Here is a 24,015-nt window from a genome sequence, read left to right on the forward strand (position 1 = left end):
AAAAACCCCAAAACAGATCGATATAATTTTTTTTTCATAATTCTTGCTATTAAAATTTTGGTATTCAACGCAATAATATTTTATACATGTAGTTATAATACCGTTGATCTTTGATCTACAGGCTCCAATTACTTCATCTCTTATAACGAAACCTTACGCACATTGGTTAATAGCCAATCAGGCATATTATAAAAAATAGAGATGTTGCTTTAACTAAATTCAAAATAACAAAAAAACGACTAGTTTTATTATAAACAACTAATTAGGACTTCTACTGTATCAAGAACTAGACGTGAAAAAACTGAGTATCGCAACAAAAACCAAAATTTAACAAAAAAGTTCTTTAGAAATAGCGCAGACTTAACAAACTTTACTCCGTCTTCAGATTTCTGATAATAATTGCACTGAGGATGTCAACAATGTACTTGGAAAAAACTTGCTTTGTTTCAACTTGCGTCTGTTGACAAAGTTTTTAAAATAATACATGCATCCTTTGATTCTTTCCAGATTTTTGGAAGATAGACATTGTTAGTCCTTTACCTAAAATTAAAGAACCAATATTCTATTCTGACTTAAGACCAATTAATATCTTGTCTGTTGTTTCGAAAGTTTTAAAAAAAGTTAAGTTCGAGTAGCTTCGGCTAAACTCCGCCCATAATAAAAACTATTTAATATTGTTATATTATTATTATTTATTATTATTATTATTTTTTGAAAGCTCTTGATGAAGGTAAAGCTACTACTGCTCCAAGAATTTTGATACTCTTGATCACTCTTTGCTCTGTACTAAACTAGAATTTTATGGTTTCGATATTTCCTTCAAATCTTTTCTAGTTAATCGGACTCAGAATGTTATGATAGGTAATTCATCTTGAAATAATTACGAGTTCCCCAAGGATCCATTCTTGGTCCTCTTTTTTTTCTTTATATTCGGCCAATTTGTTAGAAACAAGAACAAACTCAATGAAATATCCTTTTGCTGACTGCTTTAAACTTTATTTACACTTCTCCCAACAACTCCCACAGAAATGTATAGTAATTAATTAGAACTAGTTTCGAAATTGTGCACGACACTATGCAAATGAACTCACAACTTAATTCTGATAATGTACAATTATATGCTTCGCTAACAATACCTAATACTAGAGAGGTAATTAAAAACCAATAAATTTTATTATCAGTAATAATAAAAAAAATCTGTACCGATTCAATCAAACACTTTCATTTCCATTTCCATTTCCATTTTCGTTATTTTCACATCTTCTTTAGTTTTAAGTTTCCTTTTTATTATATAAAGTTTTTACACTTTTCTTTTATACAAAATGTGCAAAACAAGCTGCCAATGCCTTTAAATTGTTTACAAGACACCAACACAACGTACCGTGCAATTGAAAAAACGACTTTGAGAAGCATCGACCTGGAACATGTTTGGTGAAGTTTAAACATTAGTTTAAACAAGGTTGTTTGCTCAAGGAGTATTTTAGGGTAGCGTTTCTTTCTTCGCTTCCAATGTTACAAACGTCTGTTGACATTTTTCCTTAATATATATTCCATTCAATTTTCCTCATTCAATTGCATAATCATCATGCCGGTAGAATTGAATACAATTGGGTTCGTTGGAACAAAAAATTTGGAACGCTGAGATTAATATCGTGATCGCTCGAATCAAGTCCTTACATTTGTTGAAATTGATGCTATCGAAAGTTGTAATGTCGTAATTGACTGTCAGGGGATCATTAATCGAGCCACGAGTGGAGAATTGGCCACTGTCTGCAATGCAGAATACAGCAATTGGCGATTTCCAATAGTTATCGATCGCCGGATGCTGTTAAATCAAAAAAAATGCATAAAACCGACTCTTTACTAATTCACAAACGAGATAACCGTTTGTTGATTATCCACGTTGGTAATTAAAATTCTTGAAATTACTTTCCGATTTATGGGATTGGTTGCGTTTAATCCCGCCGAGAAAATCGCCACACGTGTATGAAGCGGGTTCGCTTTTTCTGCTTTACCTTTGCCATGGAGCAAATTGATGTCGCATGTATGTAAATATCAACACGCTTCCACACGGGAAAGGTTTTCAATCAACTCGAAATCGATCGGAATCGGCTGAAAGCTATCGATGAAGGGGATTACTCCCGTTTAGCTGTAATGTATCCCGCGGCATGATGGCCATATTGAACCTCGCCCTAGATGACACACATACGGGGTTTTTCACCCTCAATCTTTGACGTTTCGTGCGTGATCAGGCGATACCGACGCATCTCAGTTAACCCGCCATTTCGCCGGATTTTGATAGCTTTCTAATACGATTCCCAGCCCCTCCTGACTTATTCCGGCATTACCTGCGTAAACACGTAGGAAGCACCCTTACATACACAGATTTCCCAGTTGATTTAACGTTGCCCAGCCCCAAACCCAGTAACCACACGAACGTAAATCTTGCGTTTTTTTAACGTTAAAACGGTTATATAACGTTATACGTTGAAATTTACACGTTGTTATTTGGTTGTATTATAACGTTTTCTTTTAACGTTTATGTTACGTATTTTAAAAACTATCTTTATTCTTTTTACCAATTTTTAACGTTTAAAGTACATCGTAACTTCAAGTTGTATTTACGTAATAAACGTAAGAAAACTTTAAGGTTTTCTTCTAACGTATATGTTACGTAGTTTAAAAACCATCTTTATTCTTTTTACCAATTTTTAACGATTAAATTACGTCTTAATTTAAAGTTGTATTTACGTACAAAAAATAAAAGAACTTTAACGTTAATAGTAATCGTATTTCTATAAGTAACGTATAAGTAACGTTTCAAAAAAATTTAATTTGATTTTTCTGGCACTGTTTAACATTAATGTAACCTTTTAATTAAACGTTATACTAATGTAATAAATTATACATTACTTACTAATTATTATGTACTAATACATAAACGTAACTAATCAAATAACAACTGTAGTAATAACTACGCTTGTATTTATTTTTACACCATTATAAAATCTAAAATATCTTAGGGTATGATACTTTTTCATATTACATAATATAAGAAAATAATATTATCTGAACAAAAACAGCCTTTTTAAAACGTTGCTTGTTGACGTTGATTATTGGTTATATATTTTGAATAATTTTACGATAAATTCTCGCGTTGCAATAGCGTTTAAATAGTTACTAAAAAAACGTTAATTTTTTAGCCATTTTTGCGTTAATTCAACAATAAAAGTAGCGTTCTGGCAACCTAATTACGTTTCTTTCTTAACATTAGTGTGCTTACTGAGAAAGCTGAGCCCTAGATGAGCGCTTCTCGATAGTTTAATATTTGCAACCCAAATTTCTCACACTTTTGTTACACACAGTTTGAGGACCGCTGCCCTAACATATTACACCCTTCAAGGGCCGAACGCGCAAATTTTATTGACTGCGGCAGCAAGATAACCACTTCAGGTTCAGGTTTATAACTTGTCGGATTATAAAGAACCTGGACGCATTTGGACGAAATTTACCAGAGTACGGGGTTAATTTTATTTTATTTATGCAGCAGAGTAAAATTAACCAAAATAAAAATTCGAGAGATGAGCTCCGAGAGCGAAATGGTACGCAGACGATTAAAAAAGAGGGAAAACGATGTGATTAGGTTGCGATAATGTTGACAGGCCCTATTCAATTACTCATACATGGAACCTGACACTGGTGAAACCCCAACTAATTGAATAACTTGTTTAAATGAATTTCCAGGACATGAGGTTAAAGGCAATTTTATGCAAGTTTTTAACTAGTTGAGGTCGAATTTAGTTTTAAAATAGCTCAAATCGACCAAATATTTCATACTTTCGTCTAGGCCAGTTAGCTAATAAAATTTGGTGGATGCGCCGGGCCAGTAGTCCAATCAACAATCAAGTTTTTTATTTACATCTTGCAAACAATACAACTTAGGATCTTGAGCCACCTTATTAAAGCAGACTAAATTTGCTACAAGACGGTTTTCTTAGTTTGCTTGTAACTCCAAAAAAGACGGCAAAACATCGACATAAATTTATAATAACAATAGTAAATTAATTAGTAATAAATTTTCACAATTGCATAGAAAAGGAAACATTAAAATCGACCAAATATTCCATCTTCATCTAGACCGCATAAACTAACAACGTCGTGTAAATATTCCAAATTTGGTGGATGCGCCGAGTAAATAGTATAATGAACTATTATATCTCTAAAACAGTGCATGGTATATTCAAATCTAAAACCTTCAAATTAAAGTAAACAAAATTTACTACAAAACGGTGCTTTAATTTTTCTGTAACAGTTTTTGAGATATCCACTGATAAAACACTCACTAACTGTTTCCTTAGTTTACAGCAAAAATTAACATTTGCTGTTATAGCAATCATTTTACAAAAAAAAAAAACAGACAAGTACTCACACATGCAACATTGGCAAAATCCTAACTAATTGAATAACTTGTTTAACTGATTTCTAGGTCATACTGTTAAAGCCAATTTTGTGCAATTAACTTGAAATCAAAATTTGGAGAACACAACAATTAAGTCGCACATTGTCCTATATCTATAAATATCTATTCTGCTTAAACTAATCATAGCCAAGTATCATATTTGGTGGATGCGCCGGGATAGTATTCCAATCAACAAACAAATTTTTCATTTATATCTCGAAAACATCATACAATAAAACTTGAAACACCAAATTAAAGCAAAATACAAGACGGTTGCTACAATTTTTCTGTAATTCAAACAGTTTTCGAGATAAACAAAATTAACACTTGTTGTTATAATAATCATTTTCCCAAAAACCAGCCAAGTTGCTCATATATAGAACACATGCAAACCCAAACAAATTGAATAACTTGTTTAGTTGAATTTCTTGGACATGTGGTTAAAGCCAATTTGATGCAACTACATTGAGGTTAAATTTTAAAGAAGAAAACAGTTAAAATCAATCAAATGTTTCATATCGGCAACTCTTTGGTTTAAACACATAATTGTATAAGTTTAAAATTTGGTGGAGGCGCCGGGTTACCGGTTCAATCGCCAAACAAACTTCACTGTTAAAAATAATACATGTTACAATGACGACCAAATTAAAACAGGCGGAATATCCTAGAAAAAGGTGTTTTTTCGTATATCAAACAATTTTCGAGATATCGGCCAACAAATCTCGCAAAAAAATTAAGAGGTGAAAAACCGTTAAAATTGACTGTATCTGTTCCGTTTAAATAAACAACTTGGTGCGAAGTGCTTTAATTTTCTCTGTTTACTTGTACGTTCTCGTCCAATAATTTTGCATAATAAGCTCTGTTTCCTCAGGGAACTAAATTAAAATAGGAAAATGATGAAAAATACCGGCTACCTTGTTTAATATAATCCTGGCATAAAAGCAGGAACACAATTAAGCAGAAATAGTTAGTTAATAAATTATAACGTATTTTAATAATGGCTTTACGTTTAAATTTTGCTAGTTGAGCACCGCAATCTACACAACACAATAAATTAGTTCCAAAAACTTTATGTAGTACAACAACAGCGCAATTTTTTGTAAAAATGGATCAATATTTGAACGTTTCCAGATTACTGTACTTAAATAAATACATTGAATCTGAACAAAACGTGAATAATTCAAAATCCGCTAAAGGCTACAATGGGCAAATAAAAGGATTGTGCGTTTGTTTACTTAATAGCGGGTGCATTCCCACGCTTATGCATGCCGTAGAACATCACAACATATTTACAACACGAAATTCAGAAAGTGTGATAACATTTAACACCCTTTCAACGACGTGTCAGAATACAAAAGCAAGATAAAAGCTCGGTTATTATCTGTCACAAAAATGGACGAGCTAAATAAATAGCGCGATGTCTAACAATGTTTGCTCTTTTTACAGCGCATTTTAAAATAAGCAATTTCATTGCAGCGTTTATAAATCACTCACGTGCAACGTTTTTGATTTTGATGCAGTCGAGTGCAGTACGTGATAATTTATACAAAACACATCAATTGATTTGAGAGACAACAATTACGTTTTTCCGTTGTTGGATAGACAATTCCCCATTTATTCGACTCGGCGAAAAGTGATTTATTAATTAGGCTTCTGGTGGAGGCAATTTACCTTTTACCAGAGACGTCTTTGTGGATTAGCATGTTAAATGCATTGGGAATAAACATCGTTCGTTACCCAAAACCCTAACTTAAGCTAATTATTTCTCTCCCGACTAGAAGACCGACCAGAATAAATTATATGTGGTATCATATAAAATTCCTTTTAAGCAGAGCATGAATAATTGTAGGCCCTGTATGTTTACGTCCTATTTATTAATGAAAGAGACATTTACATTCCGAGCAAAAAACGACAACTAGATAAATGTTTCAAAAATATACCGAGGGTGCTTCGCAAAATTTGCTTATTTTATCCTCTTCTGGTTAAATCAAGATTAATTACCTCCAAATGGGATACGGTAATTACCGAAACTTTCATGTTTGTTTTGGACGCGAATTTTAAGCTTCCACCTCGAGTGAAGGTTTTTAAAATGTGCTGTGTAAACACGCGAAATCTGGCCCACAACTTTTTCACTGCCCAAAATAAGCATTTTTCATCAAAATTAATTAAGCCACATGCATTCTGACGAACCTTTGTTTTCAAATTATAAAAGAAATTGAAACATATGAAAAAGCCATACTTTGTGCCGTTGAGCTTTTTCTTCAAATTTATGATCGAATTAAATCCGTCGTCCCTAGAGATTTGGGGAAATTAATTTCAAAAGTGAAAAGACTTTGATGAATTAGCTTTGAAATTTCTCATAAACAGAATTGATGGGTAGTTTAAGCACCACAGAGGGTTGACAACGTAGGCCTGGTGGCATTTAACAATATGTTCATTTTTTTATTTTTACAATTGTAAAACTAAAAGCATAAATTGCTTTTGTACAATAACCCTTCGTCTGCTCTCGATGAAGGTTTTACCTCATTTCTTCTGTAAATTTATCTAGCTTTATACAATTGTGTATAAGAGAACTACTCCAACAATTTTAGCAAGTTCTGAGAGTAAATTGTCAAGGCAAAAACAGTGCATTGTCAGAGCTGTACGAAAGAGAGCCGGGTAATGAACAGTGTCTTCTTTTAAAAAGCGTTGGAGTAATAAGTAAACCGTTTTTTAATAAGGTAGAGTAATGGAGAAATCCCGTTGAATATCTGAATTCCCAGCACGACACAAGAAATCAAGATAAAGGGATGAAATCACCTCTATCATCCCTGCCGAGCTCAACGTTAACTCTGCTTTAATTTTCTCGTTTTCAGCACAATATGAGCCGACAGCGAACTGACACATGCTGTCGAACATAATTCGAAATTGACACCCTCCTAGGAGTCAGGGTCAGGCTTTATCACGAAATCTTATTTGGCCGTTGTTTAGAGCGGTTCGTTGTCACAATTGTCCTTAATTTTGCTTTGGTCGGACTTCAGGAATTAATAAATCGAATAAATACGCTGTCTGGTTGTGAGAATGCGGCTTGTAAAATCTCCAATGGGCTTGATATATTTGATTTGTCACTGTGCCGGGGGTAACGTAATCAGTGTTATCCAATTTGAAGTCGGTAATTAAATTATGAGTCTCGTTGGCGCCGGAGGACAAGCGCTGCCGCGGAAATCCCCGTTAGCGTCGCGACGCCCGTCTTGCCGATGAAATAATTAACGACAACGCCGTTTAGCGGCAGATATGACCAAGCGCCTGCAGCGTGTCTTCGAATCGTAATGAAATAATACACTCTTATCGCGTCCTAATATGAAAAGTTGGGGCAATAAATACGCCAATTTTTGTATCTGTTCTTACGGAAACTTCTTAACTTTTGGCGAAAGAGATAGCGGTGATGTGTTTAGGGAGACTTGTTGATTTATTAAATTATCGGCTTAAGTGTATTGAAACCCAGCTTGGGCAAAAACTTGCAACCCGAGAATTTCCAAACTATTAGTTAATTAACGTCAGGTGCAACAAATATTTGCTCTCCAGCAAAAATATTCAGTTTAAGTGGACAAGTGTATGTATGTACCCAATTACAAATTCACTAATAAACATAAATCTCAACCAATCTGGCTTAACAAAGAGGTCGTTACCTCTCTTAAAGAAAAGTTAATATTTCACAAAAACGTAAATCCTAACACATTTGGAGTTATTTGTTGCAAACTCATTTTGTCAACTATTTCCATGACAAACTTAATGAATAAAAATCGAAGGTGGTTCAAACACTGTTTATTTTTATGTCAATCGTTGCGGAATTCAAAATCCTAACACATTTGGAGTTATTTGCTAAAAACCCGTTCTGTTAACGATTAAACGTCGAACAGTTAATGTTTTTGGCAAATAACTGCCAATGTTTTAGGATTTGCAATAGGGTTGTGATAGTAAAAAACGCTCCTCTTTTAATATACGTACTGCATTGAATGATATAATAATAAATAGAGTTGGGACTACTTTTGATTTTTATAATAATGAAACGTGTTTAGCGAAAAACTCCGAATGTGTTAGGATTTAGGTTAGGGGTTGTAATAAAAAAATATTCCCATTTAAAATAAGCAAAATAAAAAGGCACCAAATTTTAATAGCTTTGGAAGTAATTTATGAACACCTATAGTACTTCAGATCAATCAAACTTAATTTATAAGTCTGTTATACCGTAGTCCAGATGTATCTAGTTAAAATGTTATAAACGAATTTTTTAATAATTATCAAAACTAAATGTGTAAAACGAATTTTTTATAGTTTTTATTTTTTTAATAGTAATCTCTAAACCGATTTGAATAAAAAAATCGGGATATGTAAAATGCTGATAGGTATTCATTCAAAACAAGCGATATCGTTTATGAATTGCAGGCGTTATGACTTTTAAAGGTGATAATAATGATGAACTACATAGGTACTCGCCACATATTGTTAAAGCTTTTAGTTTATTTTTGAATAGTGTTTTTATGTCATCTAAGCCAAATTCTCAGTTGGATATAAGGTTAAAAGAACAGTTTACACATGTTACACATTCTCAAAAATTTGAATATGATTAAAAAAAAGCAAAAATTTTCTAATTTCTGAAGTTTATGACATAGCTAGTTTCCTAACTAAAGACTGTGCCTATCTTCACAGAACCTCTCTATAAACTGTTCAACGGCATAATTAAAACACGTTTATATTTTCCGAAATTTGGAAAAATGCATTAGTTACACCAATTTTCAAAAAAGGTGATTCAGCTAATATTGAAAACAATCGACCCATTTGTAGAAAATGTTATAATAAATTTTATACCATTTCAAAATGGTTTTTCCCAAAAAAATCAGCCAGCTTAAAGTATTAGTCAATATGTTTCTAAGGCTATCGGTCGCAACGAGCAAGTATTGACTTCAAAAAGCAATTGATCACATTGATAATTTTTAAATTACGAAAACAATACTTGCATTCAGATTCTCTGAAGCTTTAATTGACATTATACCTATCTAATAGACAACTTCGTGTCAAATAATAATTTCATGTCCAACTCAGTTACCATCATCAGGTGTAACTCTAGACCCCTTCTTATTTCTAATATTTGCGAGTTATTTCCTCAGACAAGTAACTATTTGTAGACGACTTAAAGCGTTCTTGGAAATTGACTGTACATTTACCTGATAGCGAACGTCTTCAAAATAATTTAGTTCAACTAAGTGAATGGCCAGAAATAATACTTTAAGTCTAAATAAAGATAAATGATATGTCAAGACTTATTTACGTAAAGGAACAAATCTGTCCTACAATTACAAATTATGAGGTGCAATACTGTCTAGAATAATTAATTATAAAGAGTATCTATTATTCGACAACAAATTATATTATTATTTTTACTGAATGCACCTTTAAATGCTACAAGATGTAAGGTTTTTATTATAAAAATTGTAAAGATTTCACCGAAATGTGTACTAATTTTATTATTTAAAGCTATACAACGTAAATTTTTAAAATTTCTGTCTCTGTCAGATGGTCCTATCAGACCTCCGCTGTTCAATCTGCAACCCTATATTCCATCCTTTATAATATTCTTAATAATAACACTGATTGCTCCTATCTAAATAAAATTTCCTTTCATGTCCCTAGAACTAATTCTCGTAATAGCATAACTTTTTAAATATTTACTCTCTTGTAGAACAAATGTTTCATCTAAAGCTCCAGTACCTTTATTATGTAGGCACTTTAATGCAATTAACAATGACCGCGACATTAATAGTCTACAAGTAATTACAAGTTTTATCATTTATTTTTATTAAAGTAGAGCCTGTCCAAATTGACCCATCATCGAGATTTAAATTTGAAAGCCGACACCCAAATGAAATATGTATTTCATCCTGCACTGGAGAGAGAACAACCCTACGGATCGAATATCAATTCGCAACAAAACATCAAAACTTGTCGAAAATAATACTACGAAGGAAGTCTCTTCTCCATTTCGTTGCGTGATATTGTTTCGTATTATACTTCACTGAACTTTACATGCAAAATTTGAATATTTTACACGGTAATATAACAAATATTGGCCTTAAACCATCACGCCATAACCACTCGCTATTAACGCGAATTTGCATGAGGATGGCAAATCCTCGAAATATCACGCCGCAAGCTTTATTGTTATTATAATTTTATTATTTAAGTATAATACACGACTTTAGAGTTGCGCACAGAATACGCAACTGGAGAACGTTTCTAATTTGATGCTTCTCAACGTATTTAAATCGATCAATCTTCGCACGTACATTTTTTATGTACGGTGTTCAGTTTGTTGTAGTAACTGCTTCTACGTTTCGATTGAGCAATTCTCGAACACAACTTCCAATTAATATCAGATGCGGAACGGCATATCACAGAGGAGAAATCTGAATGATTCCAGTTTTTCAGACTTCAAACGATGCAGGTTTCGTCTTATGTTTCGTAATTCCACTTGAAGTTAAATAAAAATGTTACTTAGGATATTCTTTTATAAATACAGATACCTACTCTTATTAGTTATTTAACCGGTGGGAAGTAGGAGCACAAAACCAAGTATGGCTGAGATTTTGCAATATTTTCAACAAATTGTTTTCCGTTTGAAATCATACTTGAGCCCTTAAATCACGTTTATTAAAGAAGAAATGATTGAGGTACAGTGGATCCAGCCTTGAAGATGCATTTCGCGGGGATTTTCAGACATGCTTTGAAAGCTGGATTTATTGTACTTTCTTTATGTATTTATTGTTAGGCTTCTAGCCGGTCTGTCGACAGCGTACAAAAAGCAATAAATAACGTCGGATCTTATAAGACATGTTAGGAATTATCTCCTTTTATGGTGAGCAATGTACTGCCAGGAAGTGGATCCGACAGCAAAATCTCTCATCGATTTATGGCGTCCAAAATATTGTCACCCAACTTATTACACTACAACGGGTTATCCACTTTGCAAACTAAACTTTTGATCAAAACAATTTGGAAAATTGGACGAACCAACTTCTTGTTTACTTTAAAACTCACTGTCAAAAAATGGCAAACTTAAATTTAATATTAATCAGTGCGGTGGCCCTTTAATTAACCTCAAGACAAAACTTTTAACAGTGGAAGTTGTAATGGAGGTGCCCACTAACTTTGCAAGTGTTGCTACTGACATGTAGTAGATGCTAAATGGAACTTGAAAACCATCTAAAACACACAGTGAGTGGCTTAGCAAAATAATGCTACTTTTACTAATTGAATCAATAGCCACCCCCCTGTAATCTCGAGAAAAAGTTCAAAATTTGTTGAACGAAGAATAATTCCGCGGATGTAATTTTGACTAATTAGGACCGAATTTAATTAAGACAGGAGCTTAAATGTCTAATTAATCGAACAGATTTCGGGAGAAAAAGAAACCTAATTAGTTCCAGAAGCAAAAACTAGTCCCAAATCTTAAGCTTACTGTTTTATGGAATTAATAAATTCTCTACACGTCGTCAGTTCACCCCAAAAATTTACATAGTTCTGGCACGTAAATGAATAACGAGCTAAAAACTACAGGCAGGAGCTTCAAAGCATTTATGACATTTCTTGCCATCAGAGAAATATCGTAACGAAATAAAAAAGCAGAAATTGTTAGTTGTGATCGCTTCAGCATCTTTTTCAAGCTGTCGTTCTATAAACGATATTTTAAAAAGTAAATTTAACAGCGTCAGTTGAGCAGTTAATGCATTGTTGTCACTTCTCGCTCGCTAAAAGTATAACAAGGACTCTACAAAAAGCTCCTGAATTAAAAACTTCAACGCGTCCTTTAACAAAATTCAGAAACAACATGGAACACGATCCCAAAGCTTGTTATTGTTTTTGTTGTTGCAAAACCGAAATAAACTTTTTCAAACAATATAATCAAACTTGTGATTTTAAAGGATATGGATTAACTACTTCCTATCAACGATAATCACCAAAACGTTAATCAGAAAATCCTGATTGAAATTCTAACTTAACGTACTGTAAACGTTGAATTTTTCATTAAATAATTCTCCAGAGATCTGTTTTTTCTGACAGACCAAATAAATCGATCCCTGATTAGCTTCATTAGTAAAATCCAGAGAGAACGAGAAAATCTTAATCAAGCTTCGCCAAACTTATCCGAAATCAAGGCGAACTAAAATAATGGTTACAATGAAAATTAATTATTAAACAAAGTTAGTCAACGTGCACAATTTAGAATAATTAGATGAATACATTATCGCTGCAGTTACGTGAAATATTTAGCACTGGAAAATTGTAAATTAAATAGTCTTTGTCATATTCAAACGTTCACAATATCAAGATTGTTTACACAGAAAACTACGCTTGATTATAAGTGACATTCTACAGCAAGGTACTTACAAAAGCAATTTCAACAATGAAAGTATATCTTGTTGAAGACAAGTTGACTGAAAATAAGCTGTTTCAAACAAAGCTACTGGAAAATACTGGAAGAAAATTTATACGAATTTAGCACAGAGCGTTCGAAACAGACCACAATTAGCTTTCCGGTGGCCATGGTCATAATAGTTGAAAGCAGACCAATTTGGACCCAAAACTTTAACTATAAACCCTACTTTACTATAATTATTTTTAAATTTTTAAGCTTTGTGAAGCGCTTTTCAAAGTAAATCAGTCCTAATAGATTTTATAATTTTGAAAACAATTATAAATTCACAAAGCTTTGCTTCCGAATAAAAAATAATCAAATTTATGCGCAGCACAAAAAGAGAGTGCTTTTTTGAATCAAAAGCTTTATTGCTCCTAACCCAGGCATAGTTGAAGCAAAAAACACTAACGTAATGTACACGTTAATTATACATAATATCTGTGTGTATTTTCAGCTATTGGGTGCGTTAATTTCGCTAAAATTATTTACCATGATTGCATAAAGCATCAGTTCATATTTTTGTACTGGATGGCGTGGCTAATCCTTCAGGATAAAAGCAGACACCATTGTGATTTTTTGTTAACTATTGATTTATTTTTTTGTCCGTTTTGTTTCTTTCTTCTCCAGCAGTTAGCTCATTAAGAATTCACAAACAGTGCTTTATGCTATTAAGCACAGATTAGAGAGTAGTAATTTATTCGTGATTATCACATTTTCGCAGTTTTGACACTTACGCTATCGGACGGAAAGAGATTATCGTATTTCATCCTTATGAACACAGGCGGTGCGAGACTTGAGTTTCCTAAACTCATTTGAAAGTTGCAAAGAAAACTGAAGATATCATAATATCGTTTTTTATTATTGTGTTTCTTTCTCCCTTCGAATCGGTAAAGTACAATTAAAAGCGAAACTTGGACCGTTATCCGAGGCGTTTTCACATCTCCCAACAAGCCCTAAGTTACTTACGACCCAAGCAAAGAAGTAAAACTCCACCTAACACAATCACTCGCACCACACAAACTTCGCCAAGAGTCCTCTAAACATCAGCTAAATGTATCGGCGCACGAAATGTCACTGCAAAGTTTCGTTTTTCAACAGGTACCTCTTCAGTGCACCAGTCATGGAACGCGGATGCCGCGAACTGGGGACGGCGGCATCTCGACGCTTCCGACGCCTCGTGCACACCGCGACTGCGTGTTTTTGCCTCTCTCCGCCGCTCTTCGACGGTGTGCACTTGGTTAATCTGCCCTCTTCCATAAATATGTAGTGACATTTGCATGAAAATTGAGATCTGAGAACGCAGCTCCTTTAATATATGTATTAAGGACCTGACTAATTAAGAAGTTACATCGGAAAAAAGTCGCAAAACTCAATTAAAAACCAAACAAAAAATATTTACATGGAAAGTAAATCAAGAATCAGAAACCCGGCAAAAGCGGAAAGTTTTCAACAAAATTGATTAAAAGTTTTTATTTGCAATAATTATTTCAATAAGAACGAAAAAACGCCTAACTGTACCGGTGCGGTATGGCTTAATATATAAGCTCTGCTTACAAGTGTGTCAAATGAACTGCACCGTAAATAAGTGCAACTTATTGTCTAAAGCGTGGTTTAAACTAAACCGCACCTTGGGTTTAAAGACATTAACAACATAAATTATCAGTTCAATGTTTTAAGAAATTGAAAATATCATTTGTTTAACACCAGTAGATTCTTTTCAAAATTTCCTGCAATGAGAAATACGTGAGATAATCGCTGCAAAAGAAAGAAATCGTGACGTCACAACTACCTCTCATCATATAGAATCCTCTTATCACTGAACCCTCTCAATTACTAAAAACCAGACAGATATTTGGACATTTTTCACACATCTTATATAAAATCAAAAATTGTCTACTTTCTAGACTTCTTTCTGTTCTAAAATTTAGAGAACGTCTGAGCAATTTTGTCAACTTTAGATTAATTTTGTCACTAATTTAGTATCCAATATTATGAGTAAGTTGATGTTTGAAAATGTTATTTGCCGCCTGCTATTTTTAACAATTGCGATGTATGTGTTGGAAGATTAAAACGAAACAGACAAACCCTTTTACCTAATCTCGCATTGGCTGATCAAAATCGATACGAAAACGGTAAATTGTGTTACAAAAAAGCCTGCAAAATGCAAATAAATCTAAATTGTGAAAGCAAATAAACAACAAATCGAACGCCTTTCTAAACGATGATCAAATAGACGAAACGAATCCCGACTGTCATTACACCCAAATCCTATTATATCGACAAGTTCCTAAAGAAGGTTGCATCAATCTGAAAAAAAAAATGAAAAGAACGAATCTTCTACTTAATTCAGAAGCCGTTTAATAAAAAAGTGTTATTTGGACTTGTTTGTTATCGTTGACAATTAAAGTTAATAATATCACATCCTGCTGCCTATAAGCCTTTACATTCGGAGCTCGAGTATTCGACACCGAAATACGTGACTCATTAAACAAGAAAGTGCTTTACAGAGGCTTCTTGTCCTACCCCCAACTGTGTAATTTTTATTGCACAAGCTGGGAATGAAAATGTTACTCCAGATAGGTGGGAAGTCTCACTTTTCATTAAAATAATGACGCAATAAAAGATAATGCAAGATAAACCTGCAAAAGGGTTGGTCAACACCCAGTAATAAAATCGGCCTAACGAGCTTTAAAGTACAAAGCGGAGTTTGATTTTTAAAGAGTGTGGCACCAGAGCTTTGTTTGATCCTTTATATTCATGAGGGCCAAAATTTTTTATTGTCACACAGAAAGCAAACACATTTGGTTCAGTTAAAAGTAATTTAATCTAGTTCCGTGCACGTTTTCACAATATTTTTCAAGCTACACCAGCTCATTTTTGCAGTTTTACTGCCTGTTCAATTTTTTCTGTAAAATTCATAGTCCGTTTGAGAAAAATTTGCTAATCAGAATATGCAAATTCGGGAGCTCATTTGCTCCATTCAGAAGAAACTGGAACATTTGATTACGAGCTTCCAAACTGCTGAAAATTAGTAATTTTATTTTTGCAAGAAGAGATAACTTGCCGCATGGCTAAAGCAACAAGATCGCAAATAATATCCGGCCTTTTTTAATGTTTGTCAATAAAACGAACAGAGTACATTCAAAACACGATAAATAATGCAAATGCATCAAGTTTTTTCTCAAAATTTGTCCTGAAAGCAAATCACTTTTGCGGATACATCATTAGAGTTGTTTTGTGTTTTTCAAATCTGCTTTTGCATCCGTTCAAAGGACGGCCTTGTTTAACAACGTAGGTATTGCGGAGTTCATCCCCAAGTATTGAAAGTTCGCCAGTTTGCTGCCAGTGTTCGCACAAAGACGTCTGTTTGAGATGTAAACTAAACGGATTTGTCCCGGCGTTTTACAATACTAAGACTACACAGACAATTAGTGTAATGCCGGGAAAGAAGTCCGGACTCGTTTCAGATTATATCAAAGTAAAAACTTTCCTTGTAAAAAATTAATTCGCAAGGGTCAAACTAATTAATACTTTTTATGTCCTCGATAATTATTCCGCGCCTAAGTTGCACATACTTTGATGGCTCTCCACCCAATCTAGTTTACTTATTACGCTTTTTCTTCGCGGAAAAATAACTAATTAAAGTTTGGCAAAGTAGAGCTCTTTTTGTACCTTCTGGTAGCCGCATTCATCACGACTTAATTTTGCAAAGTTTTAAGTAGGTGAAATATATTGAAGAGGGGATTTTTTCCGGGTACCGGAATTTGGTGTCACAGCACCCTTTCATCTAGTTAATTAAGCGGACCCGTCAAACGAGACGCTTTCATTAAAATCTTACATCAAAAATCAAATTTTGCAATTTCCAATGATACTAGTTAGCTAATTGAAACAGAAGCCGCTGCTCCAAACTCAAACTGTCAAGATAGATGCACTAAATTGCATCCCAACCGTGGCAACGTCTGCTGGTTTATTAATCCAGAGAACTATGAAACTAATAAGGGAATTGCAGTAAAGCATGTCACAACGCATCTGCTTGACAAACAGCCGGAAGGTGTCTTGGCATAACTTAGATGAGCAAAAATTTATTGGCAAATCGTTAATTTACGCAACGTTGGATTCAAACACACAAAAAATCCCTTGAATTAATGCGAGCTCCATTCCACACAAATCCCAGTTTTTGAATATTAATACGCTCCGATTTGAATAAAATAAAAATGACTCGCTCTGATTAACATCTTAGTCATTTCGTTAAGAACGCAGCGAAACTTCTTTCATTAATTCAGAGCGAAAGCTGTGCTAATGGTGACAACATTACACAAAAGCCTGTGGTCTAGCGTACCACCTATTAGTATGTATCTTAATTAAATTCTGGATTACTCTCTTGCAAAATAAATACTTAGTTTATAAAGGAATGTTTTCGGCGAGTGGATTCCTCTATTATTTGGCGGTTGTTGTTTCTGGAGATATGTGTTATGCGCACATTAGCCGTAAAAGCCTGTATGATGTTCGTGCGGGTTAGGTGCAAATTTTAATTAAAGCCGGGCTTAGCAGTCCGCATAATCTTTAACTTTGTTCAGGTGATTTATCTGACAAAGACGGTATTTTGTTACTCGAAGTGAGCTACAATACATGCATATTACATTTATCCCGTATGTTCTGGGGTTTGCTCGAGATTACGTGGAGTGAAATTTAATCAATATGCTTGGTCCTGGAACACATGGAGTGCCTATTTTATAAACAATGTGGATCATAACAGATACAATGATAAGGCATGAATTCAGCTCTCCTTGCTTGGTTCAGACATTATCTACACCTAACCCAAATTTTATATCTTGGGTTGTAGACATGTCTCAAACCTAAATGCCTGTTTCACAACAGGGTTTTGTCTAAAGGGTCATTCAGGCGCTGATTTGATAAGACTAACTGAAAGTCTTTGAATAAATTTGCTTTCAATCTTCTTTAATTTGCAATTCTAATTGGACAGTTCATTTTTCTTTGTCTTCCGTGTTTTAAATCCTACGGATGTAGTATTTGCCGGCTGGAAAAGGCTGAGATTTCCTGTTTCACAAAAATTGTTTCCTGCATACGAGTTCAAATATCAATAGCGTTATATCCGGAGGCTCGAACTTTTTCAAAAAGGAATCAAGGAAAAACAAATCCATTTACGAGCAATTATTCAAGGTTACACTTAATTAAAAAAATCTGAAAATATGGAATTAGAAAAATTACATTTTTTCCCTTACTGAAAAAAAATGAAATGTCCATCCATGGTATCCATGGTAATAAGAAAATTATTGACGATCACTAGATTTAACAGTACGTACACAAATATTTTTTTAAATATTTAAATTAAATTATAAATTTTATTTAGCGTAATTTGTTCCAAAAAAAGACAGCAGTTAGAAGTGCGTTGAATAAGAAAAAGGAAAGACAATTAATTAAAAATAGAACAAAATAATTTGACACTCATAAAGATATTAACTCCCATCTAGTTCTGATGAAAAAAAGTAAAATTTCTACAATTCGATTTATTTCATATATTTGTAGTTTTGGACTTAGTATACTTTTATTCTTTCAAATTTAAATTAAACATTCATATTAATTTTATTAAATGAATCCACAATTTCAAATTGGTTTCCCACTTTATTATGATGGCTGACCTTAAATAGACCAATCAAATACAGAAATATAGTTCATTAATTAAATAAATTAAATTTATCATGAATTCCATATTTGTTTTTATAATAACATGTTTTCACTAAATCGGACTAAAAAAGCAAATAAAAATAAATTGAGTTTATCATTACATCATTACATTATTTTGCATTTTCAAGCTGTCAGTACAAAACGTAATTTTTTAGCAATTAATATTCAAATGAATTAAACAATACAGAAATACAAATTTTATTGCATTTTCCGGCGTTTATTAAATACGTTTTTTGAGAAGAATTATTAAATTAGGTAAAATGAAATTTTTGTGGAAATATTGATTTGTAAAAAAATTATTTAATCATAGAATGGATTAACAACTATATAATAGTGACATTTTGTTTGGAAATAATTTATAATAAAAAACTAAATAGTTTTTGACTATGATAAAATTTCCATATAAAATGTATGAGTTTAATTTTCGGGTAACAAAGTTACCTATGGGAAAATAAATCCTTTTGTGCAAAATTTCGCAATATGTAATATAATATTTACAGTACATTTAAAGGATGTATTCGGTATTAACTTCGTATCTATTATGTAAAGCTTAAACGAATATTTTTTACCTATATGGGCATAATCATTAGGTGATTTAATATGCATTATTGATTTTCAAAACGATTCGTATCGAGATTAAATCTGAGCAATTTAAAAAAAAACAACTGTAGTTGTGACCTCTTCGAATAACAAAAGCAATTTTTAATAAAATAAAAATTCCATAAACATTTTTAATGCGGTTTTTATTATGCATACAACATTTAGCTTTTTTCTTATGACAGCAGGGTCGCTTAGTCACTTCGCAGTATAGAGATTTATAGACGTTACGTTTATGCTTTAATAAAACACAAAAAACGGGTAGTTTTAACAGTTTATTTCATATGCAATTACAAAATAGTTACAATGCAGGTAGAGAACGACGAATTATACAAACTTATAAAAACTTAATTATGATAGACTTGTAAGTGGCGGAAATGGATTCTGTTTACTAACAACAACCTTCCTATGTTGATGCGAAATGTATCCTTTAATTTTCCCTTCATAAATAAGATTAGCAACAATACATTCTGTTTCATCCAAATCAACATCAGTCTGTCCTAAATACACTAAAGCAGTCTGCAGTGCTTCAATAGGGATTTGATGCGTATTTAGAATCAAATACACCTTTTTAAACAAATTTCTATATGCTATGATTTTCAGTTTATCAACAATCAGATATATTCCACACTTGATGAAAAAGGTTTCGTGCTTTTCCATAATCTCGTCAAACGCTTTGAGATTACCCTGACATACAGCTTGTACTAAATCCCACAACTGGATGACGTCATACTTCTCCAGAACCTCCTTGCTTGGGATATACCCCAACAACATTTTCACAGGAACTAAGTAAATCAATATAAGCGTTTTGTTCTTCTTACTGAGCTTGTGACAATTTTCAAAAGCATAAGTTAAATACTCATCGGCGACTTTATAATCGCTATCAAACATAGCCTTGCGCCCCACAAAATACCGATATGTGATTTGTTGGCTCAGAGAAAAACTCTCTTTAAACGGTGATGACTCAATCGCTCTGATTAAGGGCTTGCACAAATGTAGCTTATTTATCCGAAAATAAACCTTAAACAATTGATTCACCAAAGCCAACATCCCTATCCTCTTTGTATCCTCCTCTGCTGACCTATTATCAGCAGCACACACCCTGAAACAACCCATCAAGCATTCTGCTGCCTTCTCGAGCATTTCGCCGGGCTTCTCATTAATTCCGCTCCTCTGATTCTCGGCTAATTGCGCCAAAAGACGCAAGTCTAAGCACAAGACATACATAATAGGCAAAGACCAATTCTCCTCCTTTTGCGATTGCAAGATCTTAGTGAAAGTTTGCGTCAAATTGCTCTGAATGTTATAAGCCGATAGATAGTCACTCTGGCTTATGGCAAACAGGCATTTTAGGTGCAAAATCACTAATTCGTCGATAGGGGCGGTCAAAAAACGCTCAACTATTCCCTCAGGACTCTCAATGTGGTAATTGGCATAACCTGCATGTTCGTGGCGAAGAGACAGAAAACTGGCCACTTTTGCACCGTCCTGAGACCGCCAATACCTTTCCACAAGTTGTAGGTAATGAGCAACGGACATAAAAGTCATTTTGCTGAAAAACTAAGGTTAGGGGCGTCAGTTAACCGAAACCGCTTCATTTATAAATGAAATTGAACTGTTACTCACGTGATTTAGGCACAAGTGTTATATTTGTTGCTTCCGTTACGCAAAGAACATTATGTCTTACGAGTTTGACGAAAAAATGTTTGAATAAGCTTGAAAATAAACAAGTCTTTGCAATGGTGATAAAATGGCCGATAGGGAGCGGTGCGATTCATACAAGTAAAATCAATAATAATTTCTGTGACCTAACAAAATTTAAGATATTTGAGCTTAATTCGTGTTATATGTCCCATAGTACTAATAATAGGGATTAAATTAATGCAAATCCTGGAAGTAAAATGCCATAAAAACGAAAACTGTTCGTAGACCAGTTCGCAAGCCGCATGTTTTCTTCCCACACAGAGATGGCGCTCCGAGGAACAGCTTGATGCAACTTGACCGGGAACTTATCCAACTTGATTTTATTAAAAAATTTTTAGGAAATTATAAACACAGTCGTGAAAACGTTTTATTATTCTAGTCAAGGATAAATCATAATTTAAAAATCCATTACACAGGAAAGTAATAACTTCAACAATAATGAATTTAAAGCGCCTAGTAATGGAATTTATGGAAAGAAATTATTTACTTCTTTGCTATTTTAAACTTTAATAATGCTTCACGTGCCAGACCCATAAATCAGTATAATAAGCAATTTAAACGTTAATTGTAGTTTACTTTTAGCTCCTTATGAAACAAAAAAATTAAGTACTGTTTATTAGAAACTAAAGCTACACATTACGAACTTAAAAGTATTTGTTTGTATAGTGCTACTTAAAAAACAAAACCATATTTTACAAAAAAAAACTTATAAGTATAAGTAGGTAGACGACGTTTAAATTACAAACAAGTTATGTTTTAAATGATGACCGTACAAAAGCATATAAAAGGTTTTTATGTTCATCTATAAAATTTAAAAACAAATTTTACAGGGTGTCCCAGCAAAAGTATATTTTTACTGCATGACAAGCTAAATAATTACACAGAATTCCAAATTTGCTTTAAATACTTTTAGTATGCCTTATTATGTACCATAAAAAGTTATTTTTTCTATATCTACATTTTATAATTTTAAAATAAAACAATATAAAAAAGCAATATTCTATATCTTGAATGTCTGTGTGATTAATGATTATGATAGTTTGAGAAATGCAACGTAATTATTAACAACTTAAAAAAGAATCAAAAATAAAGAACTATTTAACAGAATTGACACGTTTACTGAAATATGATTCTGATGTAATTTTTTTAGCTGAATTTAAATCCGAAAGTTTTTTTTTTGATTTGGAATAGCCTTCACTGTAAAAAAGACGTTTATGTAAAAAAATTCAAAAATTAATATAAAGCAAATTTGTGTTCACATCTTCATTTCCTCATATTTTTCTTCTGAGTAAAGCTAGAAACTTGAAAATATTTTTAGGCGAACAGAGGGCTCACATCCATATCTAAATTCTGTAAATATTTTATGTAAATATTTTTCCATTTAATGTTCAATAGTAGTGCACTTAATCAACTCGTATTGCATTAAGTTGGTTTGGACTAGTTGATTTCGTTCCGTTTATAAACTATGAAAAATCGAGCCTTCTTTAGATGATTCAGAGCACAATAAAAATCAATTTGTTGAAGTCTGATAAGAATTTGCACTAGACATGCAGTCTGGAGCAGTCCAACACGATAGAAATTTAAACAAACTGGGTCAATCAGTTCGCATCCTTGTAGTCGTAACTTCATTTTATTCAACTGCGAGTAAATAAATTCTTTTGTAGAACGAAACAATTATAAAATTTTGTAGCTCACTGCCAAGGCAAATAGCACACGCAAAAAGCCAAGATCATGTTTCCCCGTTAATTAACACGAAATTCCGCATGCAAATTCGTTGCATAACATGACTTAACGCGTATTATTACACGTTTTGGGACCATTGATAAAAACTGAACGTCAGTTTAATTTGTGATCAATTGATTAATTCTCTAGCATGCTGTTTAGGCAATGTTTACTACATGCTGACCAAACTAATTGGTAATAAGCGGTGAAAGCTTAGGACCGATCACGTAGTTGGCCCTAAAAAATTTCCTAGTCCCGGATTTACGACGACAAACCCATCGTATATTTTAGTATGTAAATTACAAATCGGATCGATTTTTCGCCGAATTCCTCTAATGAGATTTCACGATAAAATGTCAAGAACAAAAAGCGGAAAAGTTTCATCTGCTGTAAAGATCAGAGCGAAAAAATAATTAGATGCGAACTTTACCTTTGCCTGGCGAGGACTTATGTCGAAAGAGGCTTACGTTACACTCGTTACTCACCTGGAACAAGAACTACAATTAGTATTTGATATGATTAAAGTTTCATGTGACATCGACAATAAATTTCGCAACTTACGACCTGGCCTAATCGTAAACCTACCGACAGGATATTAACATAAAATAAAATTTAAGACCAGTAAAGTTACATAATAAATAAATACTGGCTCGCGGAACGAAAAAAATAAGGTTATAGGTGATAAGACGACGGTCGCTCTCACATTAGTGTAATGGCCTAAACAGTTGGACTATTGAAAAGAAAATTAAGTGAAAGGAGAAGTTTCAAGAAATCACAGAAAGTGAGCTTACGGAAAATGTTTAAGTTAGTAAAACGGATATAAATTGAAATTGTAATAAATTAAATAAGAAAATCTCTCACAAGAATCCATAAATCTTTCTAAATTTTCACGATTTATCTGGTTATGAGTAGATTTTTTGACTACTTTCAGTTTTGTAGTCATTTTTTTTAAAACATTGAGATAAACAAGTAAAATACATAATGATGCCTATTTGTTATGGCGTAGATATACTACCTAAAAGTAGGTATTTAATAATAAAATAAGAAAAACTGTTCCATTCTAAAATATCCATTGTCCAAAAAATACCAAAATACGAAGTATTCAAGAATTATGTTATTTTTGAGTTAATAACAAATTTTAAACTGTTTTTTATCATATGGCAACACTGAAATCCCTTCACAGTTTTGCTTGACAAATATCTGAGAAAAAAACCAGAACTGGTGACCGAAATAATAATCATTTTGTCACTTTATAGTTCTGCAAGAAAATTCTGCTAAAAGTATTTTGTATTTTTCAAGAAGTAATAGAAGAATCGATTTTACTGTTTGCTACTAAATACTTAATGTTTTTCTCTATTAATGTAATTTTTCTTTA

General features: G+C 33.0%; 2 protein-coding genes across 11 annotated transcripts in view; both read right to left on the reverse strand.

Annotated features, from left to right (window-relative positions):
- dlg1 (discs large 1) overlaps window positions 1-24,015 on the reverse strand; it is a 214,229-nt gene that overhangs the window by 151,428 nt on the left and 38,786 nt on the right. For 3 of the 9 annotated variants that reach the window (XM_015984997.2, XM_015984996.2, XM_015984993.2), the window contains exon 1: window positions 13,878-14,039. The exons of 3 other annotated variants lie outside the window; for them this stretch is intronic. The gene's annotated coding sequence lies outside the window, so the exon portion shown is untranslated. Of the gene's footprint in view, window positions 1-13,877; window positions 14,041-24,015 lie in introns of those variants that run through there. 3 more of the 9 variants (XM_015984994.2, XM_008203160.3, XM_064356392.1) reach the window with 3 other exon arrangements.
- Window positions 19,477-20,995, reverse strand: PCID2 (PCI domain-containing protein 2). Of its 2 annotated transcripts, none has more exons than XM_008203171.3 (2): window positions 20,841-20,995; window positions 19,477-20,774 (listed from the first exon to the last, which is right to left on the reverse strand). In XM_008203171.3, the coding sequence occupies exon 2, from the start codon at window positions 20,760-20,762 to the stop codon at window positions 19,566-19,568; it is 1,197 nt and encodes a 398-aa protein (XP_008201393.1). In that variant the 5' UTR covers window positions 20,763-20,774; window positions 20,841-20,995; the 3' UTR covers window positions 19,477-19,565. The 2 variants fall into 2 exon arrangements, with proteins under 2 accessions (XP_008201393.1, XP_001816040.2); XM_001815988.4 differs by having other exon boundaries at window positions 19,477-20,766; window positions 20,841-20,990.

This window comes from Tribolium castaneum, chromosome 4 (genome assembly GCF_031307605.1).
Source record: "Tribolium castaneum strain GA2 chromosome 4, icTriCast1.1, whole genome shotgun sequence".
NCBI lineage: Eukaryota > Metazoa > Arthropoda > Insecta > Coleoptera > Tenebrionidae > Tribolium > Tribolium castaneum.